Source organism: Monodon monoceros, unplaced genomic scaffold (genome assembly GCF_005190385.1).
Source record: "Monodon monoceros isolate NGI ecotype Baffin Bay Population unplaced genomic scaffold, NGI_Narwhal_1 Super_Scaffold_21, whole genome shotgun sequence".
NCBI classification, from domain to species: domain Eukaryota; kingdom Metazoa; phylum Chordata; class Mammalia; order Artiodactyla; family Monodontidae; genus Monodon; species Monodon monoceros.
The window spans coordinates 56,424,821-56,451,822 of NW_021703778.1; the positions used below are offsets into that span (position 1 = coordinate 56,424,821).

At 42.3% G+C, this 27,002-nt stretch overlaps 1 protein-coding gene across 5 annotated transcripts in view; it reads right to left on the reverse strand.

Annotated features, from left to right (window-relative positions):
* Positions 1–25,522, reverse strand: part of MYO5A (myosin VA) — a 187,159-nt gene extending 161,637 nt beyond the window's left edge. For all 5 annotated transcript variants that reach the window (XM_029236767.1, XM_029236768.1, XM_029236772.1 and 2 more), the window contains exon 1: positions 25,364–25,522. In XM_029236767.1, coding sequence (XP_029092600.1) covers positions 25,364–25,390 — 27 coding nt within the window. In that variant the 5' untranslated portion in view covers positions 25,391–25,522. The remainder of the gene's footprint in view (positions 1–25,363) is intronic.
* Between the last annotated feature and the right edge of the window lie 1,480 nt (positions 25,523–27,002).

Below are 27,002 nucleotides of genomic sequence, written 5' to 3' on the forward strand. Positions count from 1 at the left end.
TACCCATATATATTTTACAATAATTAATTTGGCCTCTACTCATTCAGACTTATTAAATTTCACCAGTCTATGATAGTTACCTTAGAAAATCCTGAAAAATAACCAATAGATACGCAACCCAAATAAGAATACAGGAGATGTTTAACCTTAAGAAAAACATTATTTTAAGAATCTAGGTTTAATGTACAAAATGGCATAGATTACAACTGACTCTTACAGATTTGTTAAATTGGTACTAACGTTCTTTTAAATGACCCCACCACGTAGATTTTCATAAACTCAAATGAGACAGCCCAATCCTTACTCTAAACAGTTAAACTGCACGCTACACATTTTGTCCAGATCCTTGTTAAACACACCATAGTGGGAGCCCTGGCTCCAAGAGACAAACTGGACCTTGAGGACTCCAGCAGGCAATGACCGAGGAGGCAACTTTGCACGGTCCGCAAATTATTCCAATTTTCCTGAGTATAAGGCACTGTTCCTGACACAGACTCAGAAAACTCTTGGACCCAAAGAGGTGCCACCTCTGCCCCCAGGGGACTGAACATCTTCTGAAGAACCAGGCCCTAAGAACCCCTGGCCAGTTTCCCAGACATATTTCAGTTGGAAGCTCATTGTAAGAAACATGTATTTACAGTATTTGTAAACCAGGGGGGCCTATTTGAAATACATTAACAAAAAGACTCCTTTTCAGGGTTTTCAAGATCTCATGTCTCATGGATTATTTCCCAAGTTACTTAGTAAATGTGTTTTTTTTTAAATAACTGCCTCTGTTATATTTCTTTCCCCTCTAGCCTAAGTCAACTTTTTCATTTCTAAAGCCAGCAATTTCTGAGCAACCAGGCTATCCTGCCATTAAATATGGATGAAGGAGCTTGACAAATCCCAAATAGCTTTTATCAGTCAGAGATAGTCTCCTCGACTAACAAGAATAGGCAGGTATGTAAATGTGTTCATTATAATACAACTTATCCTACTGTATGGTTTCCAAAATACTAGAGAAGGAAGGGATCCAGTGTCCTCTCAGGTTGGAGCTAACCTACAGCTTGATTGCCTTGGCACTCTGATTAATAATCTTGATCTATCTAACTCTAGTCTGGAGAATTTCCTCTAGAGAGCTGTTGTGGCTGACACACTCTGAGACCAAATATGCAGTTATATTTAAGGACTTACTCTTGAGTGCTTTGATATTCCTGTATTCTTTTTAGTCCTTCTAAGCTCTAACTAGATTAATCTTCTTAATACTGATATGATAATCACCAAGTTTCTGTACCAATATTGTTATCATAGAAAAATGCGATGTTTTTTAATTATAGTCGGATTCATTAACAACTACAATTCGTTTCTTTTCAAAGGAACACACAAAGGCTTTTGGTTCTCTTCAGTTAAATTGTCAAAAAGTTGGACGTACTTATCGTAGGGGATTGGTTGAATAACATATGACTAATTCATGCAATATAATACCCTGAAGCATTAAAAACACAGTGTAGAAGAGTATGTATTGGTACAGGAAAATGTTCACATATACTCCTTAGAGAAAAAATCTTGCTACAAACTAGTATGCACAAAATAAATCATTTTGCTAGAGAAAATATACACAGGAAAATGAGCAGACTTACATCAAATATTAAAAGTATCTAAGGATAGAGGTATTACATGCAAGTTTTTCCTTTTGTATTTCTGAATTTCCAAAGGTTCTGCACTGAACATTATTTTTACTTTTTTTTTTTTTTTTTTTTTGCAGCACGGCGTGGCCTGTGGTATCTTATTTCCCCAGCCCGTGATTGAACCAGGGCCCCCCGCATGGAAGCACAGAGTCTTACCCACTGAACCACCAGGGAAGTCCCTATTTTTACCGTTTTTTAAAAACTTTATTTAACAAAAAAAAAAAAAAGCTCCCAAAGTAATTTTGCAAGTCATTTCTTATACTATTTCACACCTATTATTAGTAAAGGTAATGGAATATCTTTCACCATAGAAGACTCTCAATTAAGTTTTAATATAAGAGGCAGTTTTTCCAGTTGCCTTTAAAAATAGCAAAAAGATTTACTGGGTCACTACCATGTGCCAGGTCTTCTCACATATTCTATTAAAAGTAACACATTAAGGACAGCCAGGGAAAAAAAAGTGGCTGAAAATATGTCTACAGTAATGTCATCTTACAATTTTAAAAAGACTCAGCACCACCACTCAACAAATAGTTCAATTCCATTAACTCTTATTGAGTGTTTCCTAGGTGGCAAGAGGGAAGCATGGTGAACAAAGTCCAGAGTCAAGCAACACTGGAACACAGTCTCCAGCAGCAAGGTTGCTTCAGCGTCTGAGAGTGGGCTTCCACAGACCACCTGTATCAGAATCCCTTACGGCGCACTGGTTAAAAACAGATTCGTGGGACTCTCAAAACCACTGGCTAAATTTCTGGAGGAAAGACCCAGGAATTTACATTTTAAAAAGTATTCCAGTTGATTGCTACATATAGTAAAGTCTGAGAACTCCCAGTGCTGCAAAAGATCAAGTCAAGAGATTACAGTTAGAGAGATCACAAGTCTTGAATGTCAGGCTAAGGAATAAGTTAATTCTATAGTAGACACTTGGAGGTGGCGGGGGGGGGGGGGGTGTTGGAGACTAGCCAGGGGTTTTGACCGGGAGAGCAGCATGTTAAGATCTGTGCTTTGCCCAGAGATAAACCCACGAACCTATGGTCAACTAATCCATGACAAAGGAGGCAAAGATATATAATGGAGAAAAGACAGTCTCTTCAATAAGTGGTGCTGGGAAAACTGGACAGCTACATGTAAAAGAATGATTTTAGAAGAGACTGGATGGATTGAAGACCTAAATGTAAGGCCACACACTATAAAACTCTTAGAGGAAAACATAGGAAAAACACTCTATGACATAAATCACAGCAAGGTCCTTTTTGACCCACCTCCTAGACAAATGGAAATAAAAACAATAATAAACAAATGGGACCTAATGAAACTTAAAAGCTTTTGCACAGCAAAAGAAACCATAAACAAGATGAAAAGACAACCCTCAGAATGGGAGAAAATATTTGCAAACGAAACAACTGACAAAGGATTAACCTCCAAAATATACAAACAGCTCATGCAACTCAATATCAAAAACAAACAAACAAAAAAACAACCAAATCCAAAAATAGGCAGATCTAAACAGACATTTCTCCAAAGAAGATATACAGATTGCCAACAAACACATGAAAGGATGCTCAACATCACTAACCATTAGAGAAATGCAAATCAAAACTACAATGAGGTATCACCTCACACCAGTCAGAATGGCCATCATCAAAAAATCTACGAACAATAAATGCTGGAGAGGCTGTGGAGAAAAGGGAACCCTCTTGCACTGTTGGTGGAAATATAAATTGATACAGCCACTGTGGAGAACACTATGGAGGTTCCTTAAAAACCTAAAACTAGAACTACCATATGACCCAGCAATCCCACTACTGGGCATATACCCTGAGAAAACCGTAATTCAAAGAGTCATGGGCTTCCCTGGTGGCGCAGCGGTTGAGAGTCTGCCTGCCGATGCAGGGGACACGGTTCGTGCCCTGGTCTGGGAAGATCCCACATGCTGCGGAGTGGCTGGGCCCGTGAGCCATGGCCACTGAGCCTGTGCGTCCGGAGCCTGTACTCCGCAACGGGAGAGGCCACAACAGTGAGAGGCCCGCGTACTGCCAAAAAAAAAAAAAAAAAAAGACACAGACGTAGAGAATGGACTTGAGGACCTGGGAAGGGAGAAGGGTAAGCTGGGACGAAGTGATAGAGTGGCACTGACATACACACACCACCAAATGTAAAATAGCTAGCTAGTGGGAAGCAGCCGCATAGCACAGGGAGATCAGCTCGGTGCTTTGTGACCACCTAGAGGGGTGGGATAGGGAGGGTGGGAGGGAGACGCAAGAGGGAAGGGATGGTGGATATATGTACACATATAGCTGATTCACTTCGTTATAGAGCAGAAACTAACACAACATTGTAAAGCAATTATACTCCAATAAAGATGTTTAAAAAAAAAAAAAAAAGATCTGTGCTTTCAGTCAGTACTGCTTGTTACAGCATGAGCTGAAAAAGAGAACTGGAAGCACTGGAGAACCCAGGACAGTGATCTATAATAATGCCTCAAAACTGACCAAGGGAAGAATGAAGTGGTTCCCATCCCTGGTGTCAAAAAGAGGGGTGGGAGGAGGAAGCTCATGAAGAGTTATTGATGAATAAATAAGATGATGTGAATGCCGAAATGTTAAATCCCAAAAATATAGATATGGAGAGGAAAATTTAGAGAAAACTTACCAATGGTACTTTATGTCATTTAATTAATGCATTCATTCAATCATGGACTTGTTACTAGACCAAACCCTGGTCTAGATGTTGGTTCAAAAAACAGATGAGAGGGGCTTCCCTAGTGGCACGGTGGTTGAGAATCTGCCTGCCAATGCAGGGGACATGGGTTCGAGCCCTGGTCTGGGAGGATCCCACATGCCGCGGAGCAACTAGGCCTGTGAGCCACAACTACTGAGCCTGCACTTCTGGAGCCTGTGCTCCGCAACAAGAGAGGCCGCGATAGATAGTGAGAGGCCCGTGCACCGCGATGAAGAGTGGCCCCCCGCTTGTCACAAATAGAGAAAGCCCTCACACAGAAACGAAAACCCAACACAGCAAAAATAAATAAATTAATAAACTCTTACCCCCAACATCTTCTTAAAAAAAAACAGATGAGAACAATTAAATTACATGCTTTAAATGCATGAATTGTATTGTATGTGAAATATACATCTAAAATAAAGTTGTTACTAAAACAAAACAAACAAGATATTTCCCCTGTCCTTAAGGGGCTCAGAGAAGCACAAGGAGATAAACAACTGCAATGCAGTGTAGTAAGTGTCAGGACACAGGGGCATCTTAGGCAGAATGGGTCTGGGGGAACTAATTCACGAACAGGAGTAGAGAAAGCCAGGCAAGGCGAATGCTGCAATGTGGCAAAAAGGCACCCTGGAGAGCTCTTGACTTAAAGTGAAGACCTGAATGCCTGGAGGGAAACACAAGAGATGAGGCAGGCCCAAGGTGAAGGTAGGTCAGGAAGAGCCCTATGCATTACAGCCTCACTGCTCGAGGCATGGCCCTCAATCCAGCAGCACTGGCATCACCAGGAAGTTGTTAGAAATACAGTCTTGGGGCTCCATCACAGATCTCCATCAGAATCTCCACTTTAACAAGATTCCCAGGTGATTCAGATGGACACCAAAGTTTAGGAAGCACTACATTAATAAATTTATTCTCAAGACAAAATTCAATGGGGAATCACTGAGGAATTTCAAGCCAGAGAGTGACATGATCAAATATGTGCATTACATAAAGATCACTCTGGTAGCAGAACGAAAAACAGATCACAGGAGGTAAGACCAAAAATTGCTTAGGAAGCTGTTTGGGGATCCAGGAAAGAATTAATAAGGGTCCAAATAGAGTGAAAATAATACCAGGAAATGGAAACTGATCAGTTAGGGTACAGGGGTGGGAATGCGGGAGGGGAAGTAAATCAAGAAAATTTCTAAGTTTTGGTTTGGGTTAATGCTTTAGATGTTGATGCTATTCACTAGACAAGGAAAGCAAATAAAAACAACAATCAGAATGGTGAATGTTTCTTAAATATGTACCAGGCATTCTTTTTTTAAAAAAAATATTTATTTATTTATTTGTTTATTTATTTATTTGGCTAGACCAGGTCTTAGCTGCAGCACGCAGAATCTTCATTGCCGCGTGTGGGACCTTTTAGTTGCGGCATGTGGGATCTAATTCCCTGACCAGGGATCAAACCTGGGCCCTCTGCATTGGGAGCTCAGAATCTTAACCACTGGACCACTAGGGAAGTCCCTGTACCAGGCATTCTTGTAAGTGCTTTGCATGAACTATCTCATTTAATCCTCAAAACAACTCTATGAAGTAGGTATTACTGTTATCCCATCATATAGATGAGAAAACTAAGACAGAGAAATTAAGTAGCACAGAGAAATTAAGTAGCATGAAGAGGGAATAAATGACAATTTCAATTTTAATTACACTAGGTTTGAGGTGCTTGTAAAGGTGTCCATAGGCAGTTGTCTGTAAGGATCTCAGTTTGTAAGGAGAGCAAGTAGGTCAGAAACAGATTTGGAAATCATCAGCACAGGGTTGGTCCTGACTCATTAGGAGCAGATCAGGCCACAGTGGGAGAAAGTGTAGGTCAAGGACACAGCCTAGGAGCACCAATCTCTAAGAGGCAATAAGAGGTAGCTAAGTTTATAAAGAAGACAAAGCAGCCGGATAGAACGGAGAATGATAGCCATAACTGAACAGCAACAATACTAACAGCTAACGTTTATAAGCGCGTAGTATTATGTATGTTTTATATATTAAATAATTCAGTCATTATTAAAACCACATGAGGTAGATATTATTATCCCCATTATAAAAATGAGGAAATTGAGGCATAGAGAGATTAAGTGGCTTTGTTAAGGTCACAGAGAAAGTGAATAGAGAAGCCAGGATTCGAACCAGAATTCAAGTGTAGAGCTCATGCCTTGACAGCTATAATGCACTGCCTGACTTTCGGGTACTGTGAGAGGTGGAAGCCTCTCTGTTCCGGAAGGAACAGTTGTAACAAAGTCCTCTGAACAGTATCTGGTCTACAGTAAGGCCTCAGTAAATATTAGCCATTATTATTTGTTAATTATAGTGCCATGGAATCATGCATTTATGCTAGTCGCAGCTTTTAGAAGAAAGCAAATGAAAACTAAATAAGGTAAAAAAATCTTAGGTTTTAGTGGAGGAAGAAAAGCAAAGAACTACCAAGGATGCTAAGGCTTCGACTCAGTTTCCTATGTCTTCAATACCTAAACTTCCACACAATCAACATTTAACCACATTTCTGGCTACCAGTCCTTAAGGAGGGCTGCTGTGCACAGCAATGCCTGCAGGCCTCACAAACCTCAAAACACCTTCTGGGAGCTATGAACATTCCATTCTACGACACTGTCTTTAGCACTGGTGTGTTTTGTTCCATCTTAATTGCTTTAAAGCAGGTAGTTGATACTGAAGGTCCCTCAGGTTCTTGACTGCCCACTGAAGGAAAACTCATCCTCTGACCACTCCAGACAAATGGTAGTTTGTTCTAATTAGAAGGGTATGTTGTCTATAATGAAATAACATATTTTCAGGTAATTTTCAAGTTAAAATTACATTGTTTATATGCTTAAGCCAGTAGTTTTAGGGACTTCCCTGGAGGCGCTGTGGTTAAGAATCCACCTGCCAATGGGGTCGAACCCAGGGATAATGAGTTCGATCCCTGGTTTCACTGGGTTTGACCCTCCCGGTCCAGAAAGATCCCACATGCTGTACAGCAACTAAGCCCATGCACCACAACTACTGAGACTGCGCTCTAGAGCCCGCAAGCCACAACCACTGAGCTCGTGTGCCACAACTACTGAAGCCCGTGCATCTAGAGCCGGTGCTCCACAACAAAGAGAAGCCACTGCAAGGGGAAGCCCACGCACTACAACGAAGACCCAACACAGACAGCCAAAATAAAATAAAATAAAATAAAAATACTAATGCTTTAAAAAAAAAAAAAAAGACTAGCTTCACAGATTTTTTTCTCTTTTTAAAAATCTTTTTAGGGCAGTCAAGATGGCGGTGTGGGAAGACACAGAGTATGTGTCTCCCCACAACTAGGGTGCCTGCCGGACGCTGGTGGGGGACCTCATCACCCAAGGAGACAAGAGGAACCCCCAAGCAAACTGGTAGGACGTGGGGGGACTGAGGAGGGAGGAGAAGTGGAGGCCGGACAGGACCAGCACCCCTGAGGGTGGCTGAGAGTGGGGAGGGGTTCCCACGCCTGGAGGGTCCCTCAGGGGCTCAGATCAGGGAGCATTTCCCCTGCGCAATCAACCAGGTAAGTCTGCCAAGCTCTCAGGCCAGGTCCTACGCCCTCAGAGGCCCCTCCAGGCCACGTTGGTCCTGGGGGCGTAGGAGGGAGGCCAGGGGAGAAAAGGAGAGGCAGAAAGGAGGGGGCCTCCAGGACAGGAGGAGCAGGAGAGGGCTGTACTCCCAGGTGGGGTCCCCTGGCCTCTGAGACCAGAGGCAGAGGCACGCCTGGGCCCCTTCTGTTCCTTGAGCCTAAGCCCCACCCCCCACCCCTCCCAGGGCCTTTTCCAGCCCTGTGGGTCCTAAGCATATGCCCCGCCCACTGCCCAGCCCCCACCCCTGCTTAGGCCCTGACCTCCACAGACAAGGCCTTTTCCACCTTTTTTTTTTTTCTCTCCTCCTCTTTTTTACTATTTTGGTTCTGTTTTACCTTCCAGTTGTTGTTTCGTCTATATTTTTACTTTTATATTCTTTCTAACATATCTGTTAGTTTCCTAGTCTAATTCTTTTTACTTTGTTCTCATTCTTTTTTTTTGCCACCCTGTGCAACTTGTGGGACCTTGGTTCATGAGCTGAGGGTTGGGCTGAAGCTCCTGTGGTGGGAGCTCCAAGTCCGAACCACTGGACTAACAGAGAACCTCAGACTGCAGGGAATATTTATTGGACCTAGGTCTCCCAGAGGTCAGCATCTCGGTACCAAGACCCAGCTCTACTCAACAGCCTACAAACTCCAGTGCTGGTAGCCTCAGGCCAAACAACCAGTAAGCCAGGAACACAATCCCACGCATAAAAAAAAAAAAAAAAAAATGAGACGGCAAAAAAATATGTCACAGATGAAGAAGCAAGGTAAAATCCTACAAGGCCAAATAAATGAAGAGGAAATAGGCAAGCTACCTGAAAAAGAATTCAGAGTAATGATAGTAAAGATGATCCAGAATCTCAGAAGTAGAATGGAGGCACGGATTAAGAAAATACAAGAAATGTTTAACAAAGATCTAGAAGAACTAAAGAACAAACAAATATCAGAATAACTGAGTAACAGAAGAACTGAGGCAGAAGAACAAAGTGAGCTGGAAGACAAAATGGTGGAAATAACTGCCAAGGAACAGAGTAAAGAAAAAAGAATGAAAAGAATTGAAGACAATATCAGAGACCTCTGGGACAACACTAAACGCACTTTAGTGTTCCAGAAGCAGAAGAGAAAAAGAAAGGGTCTGAGAAAATATTTGAAGAGATTATAGTGGAAAACTTCCCTAACATGGGAAAGGAAAGTCACCCAAGTGCAGGAAGCACAGAGTCCCATACAGGATAAACCCTAGGAGAAACACACTGAGACACATATTAATCAAATTAACAAAAATTAAATTCAAAGAAAAAATATTAAAAGCAGCAAGGGAAAAACAAAAAACAACATACAAAGGAATCCCTGTAAGTATCAGTTGATTTTTGCAGAAACTCTGCAGGCCACAAGGGAGTAGCAGGATACACTTGAAGTGATGAAAGAGAAAAACCTACAACCAAGATTTCTCTACCAAGCAAGAATCTAGATTACTCTACCGAGCAAGAATCTCATACAGTTTTTTGTTTTCTTTTTTTTTGCGGTACGCGGGCCTCTCGCTGTTGTGGCCTCTCCCATTGAGGAGCACAGGCTCCGGATGCGCAGGCTCAGCGGCTATGGCTCACGGGCCCAGCCGCTCCACGGCATGTGGGATCTTCCCGGACTGGGGCACGAACCCACGTCCCCTGCATCGGCAGGCAGACGCTCAACCACTATGCCACCAGGGAAGTCCTCTCATACAGATTTGATGGAGAAATCAAAAGCTTTTCAGACAAGCAAAAGCTAAGAGAATTCAGCCACTACAAAACCAGCTTTACAACAAACACTAAACAAACTCCTCTAGGAGGAAAACACAAGAGAAGAAAAAGACCTACAAAAACAATCCTAAAACAATTAAGAAAATGTTAATAGGAACATACATATCAATAATAACCTTGAATGTAAATGGATTAAATGTCCCAACCAAAAGACACAAACTGGCTGAATGGATACAAAAATAAGACCCATATATATGCTGTCTACAAGAGACCCACTTCAAACCTAGGGACACATACAGACTGAAAGTGAAGGGATGGAAAAAGATATTCCAGGCAAATGGAAATCAAAAGCTGGAGTAGCAATACTCGTATCAGATAAAATAGACTTTTATCCATTGGACAGATCATCCAAACAGAAAATAAATATGGAAACACAAGCTTTAAATGACACAATAAACCAGATACATTTGATATTTATAGAACATTCCACCTGAAAGTGGCAGAATACACTTTCTTCTCAAGTGCACATTGAACATTCTCCAGGATAGATCATATCTTGGGTCACAAATCAAGCTTTGGAAAATTTAAGAAAATTGAAATTGTATCAAGAGTCTTTTCTGACCACAATGCTTTGAGACTGGATATCAATTACAGGGAAAAAAACTGAAAAACACACAAATACATGGAGGCTAAACAGTGCACTACTAAAAAACCAAGAGATCACTGAAGAAATCAAAGAAGAAATTTAAAATATTCATAGAAACAAATGACAACGAAAACATGACAACCCAAAACCAACGACAGACAGCAAAAGCAGTTCTAAGAGGGAAGTTTATAGCAATTCAATCTCACCTCAAGAAACAAGAAAAATCTCAAATAAACAATCTAACCCTACTCCTAAAGCAAACTTGAGAAATAAGAACAAAGAAAACCCAAAGTCAGTAGAAGGAAAGAAATCATAAAAATCAGAGCAGAAATAAATGAACTAGAAATGAAGAAAACAATAGCAAAGATAATAAAACTAAAAGCTGGATCTTTGAGAAGATAAACAAATTTGACAAACCCTTAGCCAGACTCATCAAGAAAAAAGGGGAGAGGATGCAAATCAATAAAATTAGATATGTAAAAGGTGAAATCACAGCTGACACTGCAGAAATACAAAGGATTATAAGAGACTACTACAAACAACTATATGCCGATAAAACAGACAACCACGATGAAATGGATAAATTCTTGGAAAGGTACAATTTTCCAAGACCGAACCAGGAAGAATTAGAAAATATAAACAGACCTATCACAAGTAATGAAATTGGAACTGTAATTAGAAATCTTCCAACAAAAGTCCAGGACCAGATGGCTTCACAGGTGAATTCTACCAAACATTTAGAGAAGAGCTAACTCCGATCCTTCTCAAACTCTTCCAAAAAATTGCAGAGGGACGAACACTCCCAAATTCATTCTACGAAGCCACCATCACCCTGACACCAAAACCAGAAAAAGATATCACAAAAAAAGAAAATTATAGACCAATATCACTGATGAACATAGGTGCAAAAATCCTGAACAAAATACTAGCAAACAGAATCCAATGGCACATTAAAAGGATCATACACCATGATCAAGTGGGATTTATCCCAGGGATGCAAGGATTCCTCAATATATGCAAATCAATCAATGTGATACATCACATTAACAAAGTAAGGAATAAAAACCATATGATCATCTCAATAGATGCAGAAAAAGTTCTTGACAAAATTCAACACCCATTTATGATAAAAACTCTCCAGAAAATGGACATAGAGAGAACCTACCTCAATATAATAAAGGCCATATATGACAAACCCACAGCAAACATCATACTCAGTGGTGAAAAACTGAAAGCATTTCCACTAAGATCAGGAACAAGCCAAGGATGTCCACTCTCGCCACTCCTATTCAACATAGTTTTCAAAGTCCTAGCCACATCAATCAGAGAAGAAAAAGAAATAAAAGGAATCCAAATCAGAAAAGAAGAAGTAAAACTGTCACTGTTTGCAGATGCCATGAAACTATACATAGAAAATCCACCAGAAAACTACTAGAACTAATCAATGAATTTGGTAAGTTTGCAGGATACAAAATTAATGCACAAAAACCTCTGGCATTCCTATACAGTAACAACGAAAAATCAGAAAGAGAAATTAAGGAAACAATCCCATTTATCATTGCAACAAAAAGAATAAAATACCTAGGAATAAACCTACCTAAGAAGGCAAAAGACTTGTACTCAGAAAACTATAAAACACTGATGAAAGAAATCAAAGATGACATAAAGAGATGGAAAGATATACCATTTCTTGGATTGGAAGAATCAATATTGTCAAAATGACTATACTACCCAAAGCAATCTACAGATTCAATGCAATCCCTATCAAACTATCAATGGCATTTTTCACAGAATTAGAACAAAAAATTTTACAATTCATATGGAAACACAAAAGACCCCGAATAGCCAAAGCAATCTTGAGAAAGAAAAATGAAGCTGAAAGAATCAGGCTCCCCGACTTCAAACTATACTACAAAGCTACAGTAATCAAGACAGTAAGGTACTGGCACAAAAACAGAAATATAGATCAATGGTACAGGATAGAAAGCCCAGAGATAAACCCACGCACGTATGGGCACCTAATTTACAACAAAGGAGGCAAGAACATACAATGGAGAAAAGACAGCCTCTTCAATAAGTGGTGCTAGGAAAACTGGACAGCTACAAATAAAAGAATGAAATTTGAACACTACCTAACACCATACACAAAAATAAACTCCAAATGGATTAAAGACCTAAATGTAAGACCAGGCATTATCAAACTCTTAGAGGAAAACATAGGAAAAGCACTCTATGACATAAACCACAGCAAGATCTTTTTTGACCCACCTCCTAAAGTAATGAAAATTTAAAAATAAAATAAATAAATGGGACCTAATGAAACTTAAGAGCTTTTGCACAACAAAGGAAACCATAAATAGATGAAAAGACAACCCTCAGAATGGGAAAAATATTTGCAAATGAAACAACGGACAGAGGATTAATCTCCAAAATATACAAACAGCTCATGAAGTTCAATATCAAAGAAACAAACAATCCAATTAAAAAATGCGTGGAAGGGCTTCCCTGGTGGCGCAGTGGTTGAGTCCACCTGCCGAGGCAGGGGACACGGGTTCGTGCCCCGGTCCGGGAAGATGTCACATGCCACGGAGCGGCTAGGCCCGTGAGCCACGGCCGCTGAGCCTGGACGTCCAGAGCCTCTGCTCTGCAATGAGAGAGGCACAACAGTGAGAGGCCTGCGTACCACAAAAAAAAAAAAAAAAAAAAAAAAATGCGTGGAAGACCTAAATGGACATTTCACCAAGGAAGACATACAGATGGCCAAGATGCACATGAAAAGATGCTCAACATCACTAATTACTACAGAAATGCAAATCAAAACTACAATGAGGTATTACCTCACACTGGTCAGAATGGCCATTAGCAAAATATCTAGAAACAATAAATGCTGGAAAGGGTGTGGTGAAAAGGGAACCCTCCTGCACTGTTGGTGGGAATGTAAATTGATATAACCACTAGGGAGAACACTATTGAGGTTCCTTAAAAATCTAAAAATAGAACTACCATATGACCCAGCAATCCCACTACTGGACATATACCCTGAGAAAACCATAATTCAAAAAGAGACATGGGGGCTTCCCTGGTGGCGCAGTGGTTGAGAGTCCGCCTGCCGATGCAGGGGACACGGGTTCGTGCCCCAGTCCGGGAAGATCGCACATGCTGCGGAGCGGCTAGGCCCGTTAGCCATGGCCGCTGAGCCTGCGCATCTGGAGCCTGTGCTCCGCAACGGGAAAGGCCACAACAGTGAGAGCCCCCGCACTGCAAAAAAAAAAAAAAAAAAGAGAGACATGTACCACAATGTTCATTGCAGCTCTATTCACAATTGCCAGGACATGGAAGCAACCTACGTGTCCATCAACAGATTAATGGATAAAGAAGATGTGGCACATATATACAATGGAATATTACTCAGCCATAAAAGGAAACGAAACTGAGTTATCTGTAGTGAGATGGATGGACCTAGAGTCTGTCATACAGAGTGAAGTAAGTCAGAAAGAGAAATATCGTATGCTAACGCATATATATGGAATCTAAAAAAAAAAAAAAGATACTGATGAACCTAGTGGCAGCACAGGAATAAAGACGATAAAGACGTAGACATAGAGAATGGACTTGAGGACATGGGGTGGGCAAGGGGAAGCTGGGGTAAAGAGAGAGTAGCAGCGACATACATACACTACCAAATGTAAAACAGTTAGCTAGTGGGAAGCAGCAGCATAGCACAGGGAGATCAGCTCGGTGCTTTGTGACCACCTAGAGGGGTGGGATAGGAAGGGTAGGAGGGAGGCTCAAGAGGGAGGTGATATGGGGATATATGTATGCACACGGCTGATTCACTTTGCTGTACAACAGAAACTAACACACCATTGTAAAGCAATTATACTCCAATAAAGATATGTAAAAGTAAATAAATAAATTTTAAAAATAAACATAACCAAATGATGATTAAAAAAATAAAATTAAAATCTTTCTAATTCAATTATACTTTCTGGCCCAGATTCACCCAAGATCAAGGAGAAACAGTGAATAAGAGCAACAATAAGGAAAACTGTCAGAAAAAGGAAATAGTTTAGATTTCCAAAAGGTTAAGTTTTTGAAATAAACTTATTATAGTTCTACTGTTAGAGGATTTTTCAAAGCAGAAAAAAGGTACTGGATGGCAGAAAGCATCTCACAGAAGTGGGACATCTGGTCATCCTAGCCCTGAAGAAATGTACATAAAAAGTGCTATTTTTAAAATGAAATAAATGTGAATACCCTATCTTGCATAATTGTAAATGCGAACCCTTGCCAGGGAAATGTGGAATCTAAAATTGACTAAAGCTGACTAATCCAAGCAAAGATTTATGTACAATAAATGCTCATCATAGTACATTTCTTATTACAGTGAAAATGCCCAACAGTAAATAAATTATGGTACACCCAGATGATGGAATATTATGCAGCCACTAAAAACATTTTCAGTGAATATTTTATAGGACTTCCTTGGTGGTCAGTGGTTAAGACTCCGCACTCCTAATGCAGGGGGCGCAGGTTCAATCCTTGGTAGTGAACTACAATCCCACATGCCGCATGGCGCAGCCTAAAAAAAGTTTTTTTCATTAAAAAAAAAGAATATTCTATAACATAAAAATTATCACAATACATATTAAGCTTAAAAATCATAAAAATTAACATTATGAATATAGATAAAAGACTTGAAGTAAATTAATGGTTGAAAATAATCATCTCTGGATGGCAGTTTTTTTTTAATTTTCTTCCTTTACATGTTTCTTTTTTATTTTTTTAATTTTATTTATTTATTTTCGGCTGTGTTGGGTCTTTGTTGCTGCATGCAGGTTTTCTCTAGTTGCGGCGAGTGGGGGCTACTCTTCGTTGTGGTGCGCAGGCTTCTCATTGCCGTGGCTTCTCTTGTGGAGCACAGGCTCTAGGTGCGTGGGCTTAGTAGTTGCAGCATGTGGGCTCAGTAGTTGTGGCTCACGGGCTCTAGAGCACAGGCTCAGTAGTTGTGGCACACAGGCTTAGTTGCCCTGTGGCATGTGGGATCTTCCCGGACCAGGGCTCAAACCTGTGTCCCCTGCATTGGCAGGCCGATTCTTAACCACTGCGCCACCAGGGAAGCCCCCTTTTTATGTTTCTGTATTCTCCAAATTGTCTACAATATATCATTCCTATAAGCAGAAGAGATATTACTGAAAAGGCAATTTAAAAAAAATTTTTTTTAATTTTTCGGCTGCGTTGGGTCTTCGTTGCTGCGCGTGGGCTTTCTCTAGTTGGGGCGAGCAGGGCTACCCTTCGTTGCGGTGCGCGGGCTTCTCACTGCGGTGGCCTCTCTTGTTGTGGAGCATGGGCTCTACAGCGCGGGCTCAGTAGTTGTGGCAAATGGGCCCAGTCGCTCCGCGGCATGTGGGAACTTCCTGGACCAGGGATCGAACCCCTGTCCCCTGCATTGTCAGGCGGACCCTTAACCACTGCACCACCAGGGAAGTTCCCTGAAAAGGCAATTTTTTAAAAGTTTTTCCAATTAATCTCCATTTTTATTTTTAACTCTTTCCCACTTTTTCTTACCCTAATCTAAGTCTTAAGATCTAGGGCAGTGGTCCTCAAGCAGGGGCAGGGGGATGGGGGACTGCTCCCCAGAGAACATTTGGCAGTCTGTAGACAATACGGATTGGCTGTCACAACTAGGGGTGGAGGACGCTACTGGATCGAGCAGATAAAGGTTAGAGATGAGGCTAAATATCCTACAACATGCAGGACAAGCCCCCAGAAAAAAAGAATAGTGCAGAGGTTGAGAAATCTTGGTTAGAATGAAGAAAATGAGTATAAGCGTGAAGATTGGGTTAAAATACAATATTAACTCTAGTGGGTTTAACTTTCCATTTCTAAAATAAGATTTAACGAATACACATTCTGAATTGATGAAAGTTTAGCCCAGGTTTTGACCCAAATTTCTTATTATTAAGATATACTTTTCCTAATTTTATGGAAAATATCTCTAGCAGTTCTGCTCCCAAACTGAGCATGATGCTTATCAAATTAGAAGATTTTTTTCAGCTTGAGCATAGAGAGACCAAATCTGTTTAAACGTTTTTTAAGTACTGCTATAAAAATGTTTTAAAGTGAGCTCGTATCCTTAAGGGAATAGCTGATTATCTTATTGTAATCACTCCAGTATGATAAGATGAAAAACTAAGTTCTAACTAGTCTAGTCTAACTAGTCAAAACTAGTCTAACACAAAAGTGTTTGTTTGAAACACATACACACTCACATACACAGAAAATGATTTATGTAAACTCACACAAAATTACTTCTACTTGGTGATGTCAGATTCAGGGAATGGTAACAAAGCAAGAATACAAAGCTTTGAGGAAATGAAGTACCCTCCTCAACCTAAATTACTAAATAATTCACTCCATAAGAAATTTGGTTATAACAAAGCACAAGAGAGCATTAGGAGTGGGTACATGAACTACAGTCAGTAGTACAGGATCAAGAAGTAGATGACATGGTGGAAAGTAAGAGAGCAAAAAAAAAGGTTAGAACACTGTAGATGAATAATGGATGATCTGAACAGTCAAAAGGGGGAAATAAGAAATTTTGCAACTTATCCTTGGGTGAAAATGGGGTAAGAGAATAATGTTTGCATACAAGGATGTGAAGAAAATAAAGGAAAATAAAATGCTGAGGAAATATGGCAGAAAGAGATCAGAAGGGAAGGTTACATACGGTTCAGAGCCCCCTAAATAAGACTGAATAAAAATACTTTTTAAATCATCTATCTCTGATATGCTTTTTTTGTTTTAGTTGAAGTACAGTTGATTTACAATATTGTGCTAGTTTCAGGTGTACAGCAAAGTGATTCAGTTCTATTTTTTTTCCAGATTATTTTCCATTATAGGTTGTTATAAATATAATTCCCGTGCTATGCAATAAATCCTTGCTGCTTACCTATTTTATATATAGTAGTGTGTATCTGTTAATCCCATACTCCTAATTTATCTGCCCCTCATATGCTTTTATCAACATTTGCACTTGATTCTCCATGGCCTTTTTTTTTTTAATTAAAAATGATTCTCTAGGGGAAAGATATCCAATGTCCTCCTAGTCAAAACCCTCCTATTCATCTTCTCAAAAATCAGAAAAGGAGAGGCAGAACTCAGTCACTTTGTCACTTTTGGTGACTGATTCATAGTGGACATTGGTTGAGGGTAGCTGTTTTGTTCTGTCTCTCTAGCACTATTCCTTCTGATGGGGAACAGTTTTCAGCCACCCCACCAGGTCTGAGTACGACTATCAGTCAGGATGCCCCATCCTCTCTCTGGCCTCTGAGATGAGCAAGACTGGACTGCTCACGGTCTCCCTCCCACCACCTCCTCGGCACACAACCACAAGCAAGGACAACCAGAATTCCTCTACCAGGCTCTCTTCCTCCAGGCCCAGAGCTAGACCATGTGGTCTGCAGGTGCCACTGACCCTGAAAAGAGCTGTCCTGAGGATGAAAGCAATATTAAATAGCAGTCTGACACGAAAGCCAGTGACAGAGAGCCCCAGAGGTACCATGTCAGAGTCTTGAATCTAGCCATGCCTGGGCTTTCAGGGCATCTAAGCAAATAAAATGCTTTTTGGCTTTGAGTTGGGTTTCCATCACTTTCAACTAAAACAGCTCTGGCTGGTAAATTGTTTAACACTGTCAAAGAGAGGTTCGGAAAGTCGGTGTATCAGAACTATGATCCATGAATTAGCCAGACCCTTTCTATTTATCTACCACATCTTAGCTGGTATCATAACTTGAGATAATGAGTTTCATATGTGTAAAACAATGGTTAGAGTAGAAATTCATTTTAAATGACATATTTATTTATTTAAAGAACTAACAAGTATCCTTACTAAACTGGGATTTGATGTTATAAACTTCTAATCTTGGTGTTAAATAAATACTTTGCCATTTTCCCACTTCACCTTCATCTTTCTGAAGTCTGTCCTTTTAATCTGTCTAGCCTCCTCACTGCCCTGATCATTTTATTTCTCTCATTCTGAAATTCCTTCAGAATGTATTTATCAAGAGGAAACCAAGGACTTCTCTGGTGGTGCAGTGGTTAAGAATCTGCCTGCCAATGCAGGGGACACGGGTTCGAGCCCTGGTCTGGGAAGATCCCACATGCCGCGGAGCAACTAAGCCCGTGCGCCACAACTACTGAGCCCATGTGCCACAACTACTGAGCTCATGTGCCACAACTGCTACCCGTGTGCCTAGAGCCCGTGCTCCACAACAAGAGAAGCCACCAGAGTGAGAAGCCCGCACACCACAACGAAGAGTAGCCCCCACTAGTCGCAACTAGAGAAAGCCCACGTGCCGCAACGAAGACCCAAAACAGACAAAAATAAATATACAAAAAAAAAAAAGAGGAAACTCCAAGCACATACACAGGATTCCTGGCCAGGACAATGCATGTTTTTGTGTAAGTGACTAAAGAGAGACAAAACTTGTCTTTTTTTAATGTCCCATCTCCCTCCAGTCCAGCACTGTGCTCACATTTTTTTTTTTTTAACTTTTTGGCCATGCCGTGTGGCATGTGGGATCTTAGTTCCCCAACCAGGGATCGAACCCCCGCTCCCTGCAGTGGAAGGGCAGAGTCTTAATCATAATCACTGGACCGCCAGGGAAGTCCCTGTGCTCACATTTTTGAACACAGCATGACATCGGGCCAAAGGAGGTAGATAGACGATCTTCATGAACACTTAGGAGTGGATAACGCACTTTTTCCTTGATTTCAACCAAGTTTGCAGCCATTATTTTGAAACTAAAGCATAATTACATCATCCCTAAGTTCTATAATTGGCAAAAAGCCTCTGTGGTACATGGAGATGTTTAAGGCAAATGGCAGCTGGTTAAGGAGACTTTCAACTGAGAAGGGCTTTGAAGCGAAGTGGAGACTGAGGCATGAAGAAGCCGGGGATAAGTTTCTGCAAAGTTTTAAAATCTCTATCAGCACGAACCCAGATGGACATTACTACCAAGGTAGATGAGGCAGGAGAACTGTTAAAGGGCAGAATTGACTAAAGGGCATTTTAGCACACTAAGGACCTAAGGAAACAAGGCATCAAAAGCAGACACCATTAGTAAAGGTAAGGTGGTAAGTGTGTGAAGAAAAGATTAAATAAACCACTTAAACTCCTTTCCAACTATTCCCACTTCCCACTGTCAGTGAAACTCCATGGGAGTCACACCCAAGGTCAAGTCTCTATATTCAGTTATCAACATTGGTTGAGCTAAGGTGGAATCATAACATACACTTATGAAAACAAACAACTCTTTCCTCTGCCCCAGCGGGCAAGCCAACTCCAGTAAACTCTCTGAATAAACTGGGGAAGAGAAGGAGCTAAGCACCAACGAACTTTTGAGGGTGATAGAAACGTTCTATATCTTGTTTGTGATGGTGATTACATGACAGAATATATTTATCAAAATTCATTAAACTATGCACTTAAAATTAGTGATTTTTAAAAAATATTTATTTATTTGGCTGCGCCAGGTCTTAGTTGTGGCATATGGGGTTTTGGTTGTGGTACACGGGATCTAGTTCCCTGACCAGGGATCGAACCCAGGCCCCCTGCATTGGGAGCATGGAGTCTTAACCACTGGACCACCAGGGAAGTCCCAAATGAGTGAATTTTATTAAATGTAAATTATACCTCAATAAAGTTGATTAGAGAGAGACAGAGATACAGAGGCAGGAGCCAGAGGGAAGGGAGAGGACAACCTCCCCAGGTAGACAAATGGAGAAAGTCTGCGAAAACTACTGTAGGACAGGACACGCCTGGTGGGGTGGAGTGGTGTCGCCCACACAATATTTCACCTAGGGCCAGACCTCATTCCATAGATCAGCCAGGAGTTTATACTTCTGATAATACCTCATAGTTCGTGAGGAATTACCTAAAGTGGAGACAGATAAGTCCAATCCATCCTCTAGTGGGCCATGTGCCCCTAGATTCTCCTGATGGAGGCAAAATTCATGATAAAGTGAAGAACACAAAAGCTAAATTACTCTTCTCTCCCACAGTCTCCTATAGGAAAGTTATCCCCCCCACTCCACCTCAACCTTTTGGAGGTTGAAGTTAAATCCCCAGAACCCCATTCAGACCTTCCTCCAGTATCCCCTTACTTCAAAAAGCTAAAAGCACCAGGAAGAATTAACCTGTTTATGTGGCAGTAGCAACTCTCATTAAAATTATAACTTTTTTTGTAATCTTTTAGCCACTGGGCAATACACCGAACTGTCACACTTCAAGAAACAGTAACAAATTTCAAGAGGAGATCACAACCATTCTGCTTTGCTCAAACAGTCTAAAGAAGTATTTCTGAGCCACTTACAAATTCCAGAGTCAGCAAAAATGCATGATATAATGAGAATTAACTTCCAGTTTCCAAAGCTAGGGCCACTGGTGTTAACTTACACTATTCCCTCTCCCTCTCTTCCTGTATCTACTCCATCACAGAGACCTGTCTCTCACACTTTCTGCCTGCACTTCAATCTACCAGACTTTCATCACTTTCCATTTTGCTTCCTACCACATTTTCCTTGGTCTCCCTGGCTCCCAGCTCTCTTTATTACTCACCCCGTTCATCATGCCTGAAAATGTGCTTACTTGTTTAACCACTCCATTACACCCTGCTTCATTCCTACAAGTGGACTAATCCTCCCAAACCATTATTTTCTGTTTCTCTCCTGTTTAAATTGTTTTTAATCCACCCAACAAATATTTAATGAACACCTACTATGTGGAAGACATTGTGATAGGCTCTACAGGAGGTAAACAAACCCTGACCAGCATCTCAGGGGGCTTACAGTATTGTGGGAGTGGCTTACATATATACAGATAACTATAATAAGATAGAAATGTGTACAGGTCATTAAGACAGAGAACTGTCAGCTGGATGTCAAGTAAAATTAGAATTGGTAAAGAAGAAGTAGAATATGAGACAAAGAAAAAGATACAGAGGTTTCCAGCATGAGGGACTAGGAAAATAGCAGAGCCATTAACAGGCCAAAGGACATCAGGAAGAAATACAGATAGGAGGAGCATGACAGGAGATTTAAGAAAAGTGAATGTACTTGCCAAAGCCCAAATCAGGGAACATGATCAGAGATTTCTGTTCTGCTTTAAGAGGCTGGAAGCAGTCTAAGAAATGCAATTTCAACACCAAAATATTAGAATTTCCAGGATTGATGATTTAAAGGGACAATGGCATAGAATATAAAATTGGGACTATCCCAGAAAAAATCTAGTCCATGCAGCTTCAGTAGGTATGAGGAAATATGGTGGGAAAGGAAGATTACAGATATACAATCTACTGGCCTAATAGTTGTTTCACCTAAGGAAAGTGTACTTGGCTTCTGGAGTGAGGGTTTTAGACTGTTTCTGTACTGTTAGAAAATTCAGCATCCTGACATACTATGGGACTCCTAATTAAACTTCAGGTAATCTTGGCCATTCTACAGCATTTATGTGGTACCCATGGTGTCTGGGAACTTCATGTGAGGATGACTAGGATGCCATTTTATTGCTATCGGTGATCCATCCAGGTCTAATTAATAAACCCTGCTCCACAAATGCTGAATCCTTTGAAGTTGCTGAAAGTAGCTACAAGTGATGTCATCATTCAGACACCCACTGCAAAGTCAAGACCAGCAAATATTTTCAAAACCAGAAACAATAAGATGTCACAACCACCTTCAATTCTTTCAGGAACGAGTCAGGTGGATCTAAAAATAAATCAACACACAACTCTGTGATTATACTAAAAACCTTTGAATTGTACATTTTAAATTGGTGAATTGTACATTATGTGAATTATACCTCAATAAAGCTGTTATTTTAACAATCAACAAACATGTTTTAACCAAAATGTTAGTTTCCAGAAATGTTATATCCTAGTAACCCAGCTATTGCCTTTAAAATGTTTATACTGCTGGAAAAATTTACAAAAGGGAAGCCCTGCTAAATTGCTGTGACAAAACCATTATCATTTTAGCTAAAAAGAATAAACTGAATGGTCTTTTGTCTTTCACTGTAATAGGAGCTGATTTCTATCACACATCAAAATCTGCCTTTAAGCTCTGAATGACATTTTGAAAAGGGCACTTTTCAAATTTAACCACTATGTTGAATACCATAATTATGGCATGTCACTATTATATCTTTCCTTGTAGTCTACCCCCAGAATTTCCTTCCCTATAATCCTCTGCAAGGGGAAAATCCTTGTGTTTATATACAATTTTTTTAAAATTTTATTTATTTATTTTATCTTTGGCTGCGCTGAGTCTTCGTTGCTGCATGAGGGCTTTCTCTAGTTGTGGCGAGCGAGGACTACTCTTCATTGCAGTGCGTGGGCTTCTCATTGCGGTGGCTTCTCTTGTTGCGGAGCGCGGGCTCTAGGTGCACGGGCTTCAGTAGTTGTGGCACACGGGTTCAGTAGTTGTGGCACGTGGGCTCAGTAGTTGTGGCACACGGGCTTAGTTGCTCCACCATGTGGGATCTTCCTAGACCAGGGCTCAAACCTGTGTCCCTTGCATTGGCAGGTGGATTCTTAACCACTGCACCACCAGGGAAGTCTAATCCTTGTGTTTAATATCCATTTATATTCCTCTAATGATTTCCCTCGTCCTCTAAAAATCACTACCCAAGCTTTTATCTCTAGAATCATTCCAACCTTCTCATGTCCCAACCTCTGCCCTAACTTCTACAAATAAATACCATACCAGCTGTCTGACTGCTGCTGAGGTAACAGCAGGTTATTTATGCCCTTGAAGATTCAAAGCGGGCAAAGAATATAAGAAGCAGACTGTAAACCCTTCGAGGGAAAGGACTGTGTCTTGTTTATGTTAGAACCTCTCAACATTAAGCAGAGTACCTGGCACCCAGGAGGTGCTCAATAAATATTTTTGTCCGCCATTAAGCTAAGGTCCATTCACAAAAAGAATGAGCCAACAAACAAACCAAGTAACCAGATTATCCTTAGGTATAAATGCATTTAGGAGAAGGCAACTTAAGCTCAACTTCCCTACTGATGTCTAAACCAGTTTGTCTTTACAATGACTAGAGGGTGAATTTTAAAACAGATTGTGATTATGCCCAAAGCCCACCCCAAACCTTACAATTTTAAAAATCACAGGATCTTATAAATTTTTTTCTTGCCAATTATTTTGGGAGAAAAAAGCAGACCCAAAACCCAAGAGCAACGTATTATCCAACCAGTGTCTAGTTAAGCAGCCTACAATTAGTCAGGCAGCTGAAGGATGGACTCCTCAGGCAGTGAAGAATGGGGTCTATACAAAGTAACTAAGGAATATTTACAGACCATATCTCTTCTTGTGAAAATGACTCTGATATTTCTTAGTGCCCACCTCATACGTTTATTATGAGGATTAAATGAGTTAATATTTGTAAAGCACTTAAAACTGTACCTGGCACATAGTTAGCTTTATATAAATGTTTGTTTATAAAGTAACTTTGGATCAATTTCCAATTGCATTCAATCATACATTAGGTATCTACAATGCCTAAAGAATTACCAGGTTTAGAGAGAAGTTTCATTGTGTAGTCCTCAAATCTGAAGCTGGAAAGAGAGAGGTCCCAGGAAATGTTTCATGCAAACTCATTTCATGGTTGAAGAAATATACCTCATATTTGTAGAGAAATTCACAGGTTACGAAAAGCATTCCCATGTATTACTGTTTGATCCTCACAACAACAACCTTGTAAGAGATGTAGGGCAGGTATAATTAACTCCATTTACAGATGAGGAAACTAAAGCACAGAGAGGTTAAGTGATTTGCCCAAGGTCACACAGTAAGTGAAAAGGCCCCGGCTAGAATCAAGGGCTAGAATCCAGTTCTCTTGATGGCGGGTCCAGACCTCTTCCTTTTATAACATGCTGCAACTTGAGCCCTGGGCTTACTTGGGTCATATTTGGAAGCAGTGATTCTGAGACCTTAAATGTAGACTTGGCTGCAGATGCAAACTCAAAAAGTTAAGGTAATTCTGTTAACTGGAATTAGAGGTAATTAACAGCTGGCAAAACATCTACCTACACAGGAGTGATAGTATAAAATGCCATGACTACACACAGTCACAAAGGGCACCACACACTGTCTTGAAGGGACAGTTCTCCAAAATATGCCATTCAGAGATTACCAGCCCCAGGAAAGAAGGAAAGGCTGCCACTTCCCTTAAACAAAACCCAGAAGGAAAAGGCTCACCCCAGAGGATAGTGAAGACATGGAGCCTAACAAGGCTCTAAGGGATTACATGCAGATTGCAAACTCCCAGCGACAAATGAGTACCGACCATCCCAGTGAATCAGCTCGCATTTATTCGTCTGCATCTTCCCCAGGGGCTCTCCACCACAGGGTAGCAATCGGAAACCGGGCACCTAAAGGTGAAAATCGACTGGCGACCTTTTGCAAGATTCCATACCTCACAGAAAGGTTGGGTGGCGGTAGAAGTGGCACCGCATACCAACACCAGACGTTATTTTAAGCGCGTGTCCCCAGGGGAGGGACCGACCATCTAATCTGTCAGATCTAGGATCTCCCACCAGCCAGGATTTTTCCTAAAGCAAGACGGAGGGCTGAGCAATCCTGGCCCAGGCTCGCCCTACTAAAGCCACACAGACCCGCTTTCCACTTAAAAACCCGCACTGCTCCCAGGCCAAGAAGGGTGGCAGGGGCCACAGAGGCACCCCGAGGCAGGCCTCCCTCCGCCGCCTTAACCATCAACGCCCGAACAAGGGAGGTGCCTCTGCGGGCGACCGGCGGGCAAGGCAGAGGATTTCGAAATGCTCGGAAAGGGGGTGGTGCCGGAGGGGCCGGACCGGGTCCCCGCGCCCCGGCCCCTCCCCGGCCTGACAGCTGGCGGCGCCGGGCCGCGCGGCCCCCTCCCCAAGGCGCGGCTCATGGGGCGCCTTACCTTTGTGTAGAGCTCCGACGCGGCCATGGCGGGCCCCGCGGCGCCGACGCCCCCAGCCTGTGCGGAGGCCGCACCTCTTCTGGGCGGCTGCCCGCGCCGACTAGGAAACGCCGGGGCTGCAGCCGGCAGGGAGCAGGGCAGGGCCAGGCGGGGCGGGCCGCTCCGGGCGGGGCGGGGTGGGGTGGGGCGTCTCAGCCGCGGGCGGCCAGCGAGGGCCTCGCCATCACTCCCGGGCTCGCCGCGAGCAGTGTCGCGCGCTCGGCGTGCCCGGGGTCCTCGGGGTTGCCGCCGCTGCCAACCCTACAGCCGGTGATGCTGCTGCCGCTGCCGCCGCCGCCGCCGCCCTCGCCCTGTGCATTGTGGGAGCGGGAGGAGGCTGCGCTCCAGCGCTGCCACCGCGGCTGCTCCGGGTTCTGTCGGGCTCACGCTGCCTCCCATCGGCTGCGGGCACCGGGCATCATCAGCCTGTCAGCCAGCGTCGCCGCTGCCTCCTCCCGCGCTGCCGAGGCCCAGAAGCCCGCCCCAGGACACCCACTGGCCGCACACCGCCCCCGGGATGCCCCAGGCCCCAAGCGAGCCCTGGACCGTGCAGAATAGCCCAGCCCCCGAGAGGGGCAGCGATAGCGGTGTCACTCAGGGTGTCCAGGTGAATGGGAGTCTGCAGGCTGCTTTTCCTGTGCTTCCAAACATTTGTAGGGAACGGATAGGGGGAGAAGCTTCTTGGAAGGCCATGGAATAACTTAGAATTCCAGAAGAACCTTATTAGCAGTACACGTCTGGGAGTGAGCGAGGACGGATAATCTGAGAGAAAGAATCACCAAGGTCACCCTGAACACCTCGGCATCTGCCGTAGGGTCGTTTCGTGAAGCCAGAGCGTAGGGGCCTGTTTTAAGCTATAGAAATTTAAGTGCACCTGGTAACAAGATGCCCCCGGGGGGCGGCCCTAGAGCCTCCTTCTATCCTAGGCCTGCGCCTTCATAACGGTGCCACTCACCTTCTGCCCCAGCCCTCTTTCTCTATCTAATCGCTGTTATCCTTGCACTTCAAGCCCAAGAATGTGATCTTTCCACCCCACCCTGATGCCGTCTTCACCCTCTACCTCTTCCCCACCCACACTTTCATTCCAGTTTAGCTAATCTCCATTTTTTCATCCCAGCCTCTTTAGTGTGCTCATCTTTCCTTATTTCTTTGAACTCTTAAGTGGTGCCCAGTGCCAGTCATGGGACTCTGGGATGGTTTTTATCAAAACTGTCTCTCAAGGCTGGCCCCCTTGGTAGTGTGTGTATCCTGCGTGTGTATTTGAAGGAAGATCATTGATGAGGGGGACACTTGGGGCCAGTCCTCACTCCCTGGAACTCAGGCCTCTCCTCCCCTTGCTCACTGCCCACAGTCTCCTCAGACATGCCAGAGGTAATAGCTACAGAGTCCTGCATAATGCTCTGTACCTTCCAATTCTGAAAGTAAATCTCTTTCATCTTTTTGGATACCACCCTTTCTTTAAAAGAGAAAACCTGCGCAGCTATCAGCAGTACACCAGAAAAGGCACTGGATTGAGATTTAAGAGTTTCTTTGTGCCTTGTGTAAGGTGGTAACCACTCTGTTTTCTCATCCTCCAGCTAGTACCTACCTCCTAGGACTG